General features: G+C 37.6%; 1 protein-coding gene across 1 annotated transcript in view; it reads right to left on the bottom strand.

Annotated features, from left to right (window-relative positions):
- Positions 1-5221, bottom strand: part of LOC132177168 (uncharacterized) — a 13584-nt gene extending 8363 nt beyond the window's left edge. The window contains exons 1-4 of the mRNA XM_059589407.1: positions 4635-5221; positions 2315-2463; positions 1911-2137; positions 56-364 (exon numbers count right to left, since the gene is read on the bottom strand). Coding sequence (XP_059445390.1) covers positions 56-364; positions 1911-2137; positions 2315-2463; positions 4635-5221 — 1272 coding nt within the window. The remainder of the gene's footprint in view (positions 1-55; positions 365-1910; positions 2138-2314; positions 2464-4634) is intronic.
- Between the last annotated feature and the right edge of the window lie 470 nt (positions 5222-5691).

The following is a 5691-nucleotide window of genomic DNA, read 5'->3' as shown; positions in this document are numbered from 1 at the left end:
AAAACAAGAGCAAAACAGTGAAAGCATCAAGAGAAAGCAGAAAGAAGAATCCTACCTGGCAAGGTATATCATGATTATGTTTGCCTTCATAATGCACCTCTATTTCACGCCCCGAGTGATCAAAGCTATGCCTTTTCTTTGCGCAACATCCACGAGAAGCGCACCTATAATAACTAAGAGCACCACTCAACAAACCCTTCTCACCATATTTTCGCCAGTTGTAACCATCAGAAGATGGTGTTTTCACAAAAGGACCAGTTGGGATGCATTCATTTTTGCTCTTTGCTTGTGAAAGTCTTTTTCCTGGTAGAATCAGGCTTGGAAGAGATGGAAGTGATTTAGGCCAGGACACCCCACGTTGATCCTGAGAAACGTTAAGCAAAGAAAATATAATAAGAAACATAAAACAATTTACTTATTTACATGATCTTATATGAGGAGCTGTTTCTTGATGGTTGCCATGCGGAGTTCATGCCACAAAATTGTAGTTTGAATAACATAAGCCACAGTCCACATATGTAGGGGGTATGTGCCAACCACATATATCATAAGACTCTTCTCCCCACAAAACTTACAAAGTTCACAACTAATAACAATACATAAAGATTTGACAGGAGGGCTGATTTCAATTTTCAAGAACCTTTAAAAGGAGAAAGAAATCATTACTTCACAGCAAGTTTTGGCCTGTGCCTTTTTAAGAACTTGACCAAGATATAAAATTTCTGTTTTGGAGTACACATATGTGGCTTTTAACTTTGTAATAGATTCTACACGACATTCAAAAACACTCCACAAACCATGAAAACACGAATTCTAAATAATTAGTGAAGTATCTTCTCTTCCTTCTGCTGGGACAAGACATGTACACTCACTTAGGAAAAAGAAAAAAGAACAAAAATCCAAAATATTAGAAAAGTAAGAACTACTGGTAGCAACAATCCACCCATATATTCTGCCACCGAGGCCTCCTTAAAGTGAGCAATGTTTAAACAATACCAAGAAAGCTTCCTTCAAAGCCATATCTCCAACCCACACAGCATGCCAACACCGGATCCTAGACCTATCTCCCACCGGCACCTCAAATATATATAAAAAAAATAAAAAAAATTGGTGCCTGGAAAATATACATTTTACTGAAGCATGGACTAGAGCGCAAAGAATAAAAGTAATATTCAAAGTGAAATTCCACACGAAAGCCCCCTTAGACCTAATTAACTCAAAAAGTCAAACTACACCAAGTTGATATTAATATACATTTTAGTTTAATGTCAAAACTTAATGGAACATACTAACTAGTTTCAGTGCTATTAAAATCCAATACCAAGTTAATATTAAAAATCAATACCAATTACATTGACTACAAGAACCCAAGGGGTAGCTCAGTCGACTAAGTATCACGCTTCATGAAACGAAAATTACTAGTTCAAATTTTTCTTTCCGCTCTTTTCAGTTCAAAATAATTACTTATATAATTTTTTTTTTATTTTAAAAAGCATTAATTAGAAAACAATGTAAGAGCAAATTGCAAATTAAAGGATTATGTGGGAAAATGATCATTTCCATTTCAAATTCTCTCAATTTTCTCTATTTAGTGCGTTTTGAAGGGTAGTATTGTCCAAAAAATTTAATAATGATAGTGCATTTTAATGCACTATCATTCAAAATGCACTAAATGGAAGAAATTGAGAGAATTTAAAATGGACAAATCCTTTTCCGATTATGTGAGGGCAGAGAGAAGAATCGTACCTGTTGAGGGCGGGTCGCAGTAAGGCACCCCTTGGTGGCCCTATACTCGTGCATGATCCAATCAGTGCGCGTGCCATTGGGAACATGGCCCTTATAGAAAACCAAGGTCTTCCTCATACCAATGTCACTGGACGACCTGCTGGACCGGATAGGAAAGTCCTTACCTGTGCTTTCCCAGTAGCCCGCCGTGGTGGTTCGCCAACGATGGGAATCGGTTCGCCAATGATGTAAATCCAGAGTATTTTTGTCCGGATTGTCATCAATTTTGAAGCCAGATTACTACCAATTTTGCTGTGCGGAATACTAGGGAGTAGGACGCCAGCATCCCTCTGGTCGTCAAGCCGGCGGAAGAAGAACCACTCCCGTTTGTCCGACTTTATGACCGACAACTCTAAATTTAGCAAGAACATAACACAAGCATGTATCATGCATGCGCCCCGCCCCCAGCAAAATTAACAAAAAGGAAATTAACTTGTTTAAAGAGATGGAAGAGAAAAAGTACCAGGCAAATCCTAGGGCTCATAGTCGTAAAAGTTTACTTCGCCAATTAACTGGACCTCGGACTCACTGCCCTCGTTCTTCAACCTCAGGTAGTGGTCTATGAGTTGCTCCTCCGTGGGGCTAAACATGAAACCTAGAGTGAACGATGCCGTTGAGTTGCCGCCGCCCCTTTCTCTTCTTTTCTCTTCGATCCAACAACCGTTGCCATCCTTTCCCCTTCGGCTCAAGAAACAACAAGAGATCTTTTTAATTTTTTTGCTCGCAGTTCGAAAGGATCAACGCAATCTTCCACTCTGCCCAATATTGCAATCCGGTGCAATATCTAATAGGACAGCGGTATATATGAGAGAGCAGAAGACTCTTATCCATCCAATATATAGATATAGATATATAAGATGGATATAGTCTTGTATATGAGTGGAGGAGAAGGCTATCTATCTATCAAGTAAGGGTAAAATTGGTAATCCCTGTTTCTTCTTGAGTCAACGGCTAAGCATTGGGAGCCGGAAGCTCCATATCTTTTACTCTGCATCGAGTTCCTGATCACCGCCTACGCGCGTGTTGATGATTTCGTTGAGCTGCTATACTCATATATTAAAGGTTAGTCGTCTTATCCATTTCTGTCACTACTATTTGGATTTGGAGGTTTACGCTAATGAAGTTCTCCAGCCTGTTAGACAATTTGTATGCTTTTTTTCTTTTTTGATTCGGAAAAATCTCACAACTGAATGCACCCGGAGTGTTCAATTTGGCTGGGACTTTGTTAAACCTGATCCGATCGTTTTGGGCGATCCAATATCGAATTTTTTTTTCCTCTCTTTCTCTCTGTGTTTTGTATCAAATGAAAGAACTTACGAAGGGATCAAATAACTCATTCGGTAAAGGAAAAGGAAAAGGGAGGGGCTTTTGTATGTTAAATGAAGCCTAAAATACCATCTTGGAATGTGAAAGAGTTGAATGAGAAGATCAAAGAATGAGGAGATTGCTTTGGGATGAATAGAGATAGCTTTGGGATGAATTGATTGGAGTTATGAGTTGGCGGGAGAAGCCTTTGTGCATTGAAGAAATGCTCTCATTAAATGATGCAAGTCTCGTTTGTCAACACTTGTTAGGACAACTTTTTGCTTTTTAACAAAATAAAATAAAAATATTAACAAACAAATCAAAACACAAAATACTTAATAAAATATTCAAAATTACTTTTATCTTTATATTACGTCACAATCAAAAAAACAAAAATTACTATCCAAAATTTTTTACCAAATGTATTGTAATCTTTTACTTGACCCCATGGGTATAATGGCGGTCTAACATTAAGAATAGTATGCCAAGGAAGAAAATATATTACATGTATTTGAGCTCTATTGTGGACTAAGAATATGTTTAGGATAGCATTAGGAGGTAAAGCTTTTAAAGGCAAAAAGAGCTTTTTACAAAAAGCTTCAATTTTAAGTTTTTTTCAAAAGTGTATTTTGACTATTTTTATAATAAAAATTCAAGAAGCACTTTTGAAATTTTTTTTTTTTTTTTTATCAAATATGCCAACTTTTTGTTTGGCACAACTTTTTAGGTATTAAAAGTACTTTCTACACCCCACGCAACATAAAAGAAGCTCTGAAAAAGCCAGCCCCCCTCAACACCCAGCATTGTTGCCTGCCCCTGCCACTGCCACTGCCATAATGCTATCTCAACTATCCCTTAGAAAAGCATTTCTCAAATAAGATAAGGCCGAAGTATAAGAAAACATCCAATTCCATATTCTACAACACAACTTTCTAGCAATTATAAAAGAAAAATCCAACTACATGTCTTCTATTAGAGAGAGGAGGCAACAGACTCAGTATCTAAAGGTATTAAGCAATTGGGAACTAAGCACTCAATGGCATAGTTGATACAAGAGTATGAGCATAGGAGAGAGAAAGCAGTCCAAGGATAGAATGCATCAACTTAACAATTATATAACCTGCATAGGGCAAACACAGACTAATTCCCATTAGGGAAAATCTCAAGCACTCAACAATCTCATATGTTGATTGGAACAAAAATGTCATCCAAGTAACTCGGACGGCCGCTTCTCCACTTCAATGCTACCCACCAATTCTACTCACCCTTGATCTTCTTTAAATCTTTACTGGATACTTCCTCAATCAACAGGTGCTTAAGATTTGGACAATTATAGAAACTCAGCCATTCTAATCTTGGTGCAATGTGTAAACTACTAGAGATGCTAACTAATCCAGGCATGTAATTAGGCGAAATCCTCTTCAAATTCGGGAGAAAGTCAGAGGTTTTATACTCAACAGAAATTTCACAACTTACCAAAGTTTTAATGGAGAGACAATCTTAAACTGTAAGCTCTTCTAAATTATAAAGGTTATCAAGTAAACCTGTTGTGAAAATAGTGGTCAATTGGGGACATGTGCACAATGTCAAGAATGTCAGAAGAGATAAACACTTTGGTTGTACTGGCTCCTCCCATGAGGTATTCAAGTGATCCAAGAACAATTTTTTTAGCACCAGATGTTTTAGATACAATTCCATTGCAACCATCTTCTCTGTGAGCCTCTACTTCATCATCTTCTTCATGAGCATCTGCTTCTTCTTCATGAGCGTTTGCTTCATAATATTCTTTGCGAGCATCGGCTTCACTGCCTTCTTTTTGAGCTTCTGGTTCATCTATAATAACTTCAACCTCATTACATTCCCCCACAACACAGCATTTTAGTTGCCTCATATTTCCAATCCCAAAATTTGATAACTTTTTAACAATTGCATGCCGTTCCAAGAAAAATGCAGTTGAATATTGGAGTACCTTATGAATCTCACTAGGAACAGCCACACCATTTATGTAATTCAAACATCTCTCCCATCGTTCCAACTCAAACTCAACATCGCGAGGGAGTCGAGACATAATGCGCTTGACATGATGGCCAACAGTAAATCTGAAATTTGACAGTGATGGATGCACCCACATTGGGCTATTCAATAGAAAGTGCCTCACAAATTCGACTCTTGGAAAATAGAATTTAAGAGTGTTCAAACTCTACAAGCTACATACTTCAGTAACAATAGCTTCCACACATGCATTCCACCGTTTGTTATCTGGATTCACACTGATCATCAACTCCTCTAAATGGGACAATGCAGAAATTATTCCACAAGTAACCACTACATCTGATTGCATGGCTCTCCCACCATTACTCATACATGCATAAAGGGAAACTTTCAAGCATGTGAGATTAGTTAACTTCTTAATCTCCTTAGGTAAATCCATAATATCTGTCCCTTCAAGATCAAGAACCTCAAGTTGCTTGAGTTTAACAACTTTGGGTGACAATATCATGAAACAATGACAATCATTTAAAAACAGTCTTTTGAGGGTGACCAATCTGAGAATGGACTCCGGCAAAGACTTGATACCAGTCCTAGATAAGTTCAGGATTT

This window comes from Corylus avellana, chromosome ca4 (genome assembly GCF_901000735.1).
Source record: "Corylus avellana chromosome ca4, CavTom2PMs-1.0".
In the NCBI taxonomy this organism is placed as follows: domain Eukaryota; kingdom Viridiplantae; phylum Streptophyta; class Magnoliopsida; order Fagales; family Betulaceae; genus Corylus; species Corylus avellana.
Note: the sequence above shows the minus strand (reverse complement) of the source record. Positions and strands in the feature narration are given on the sequence as shown.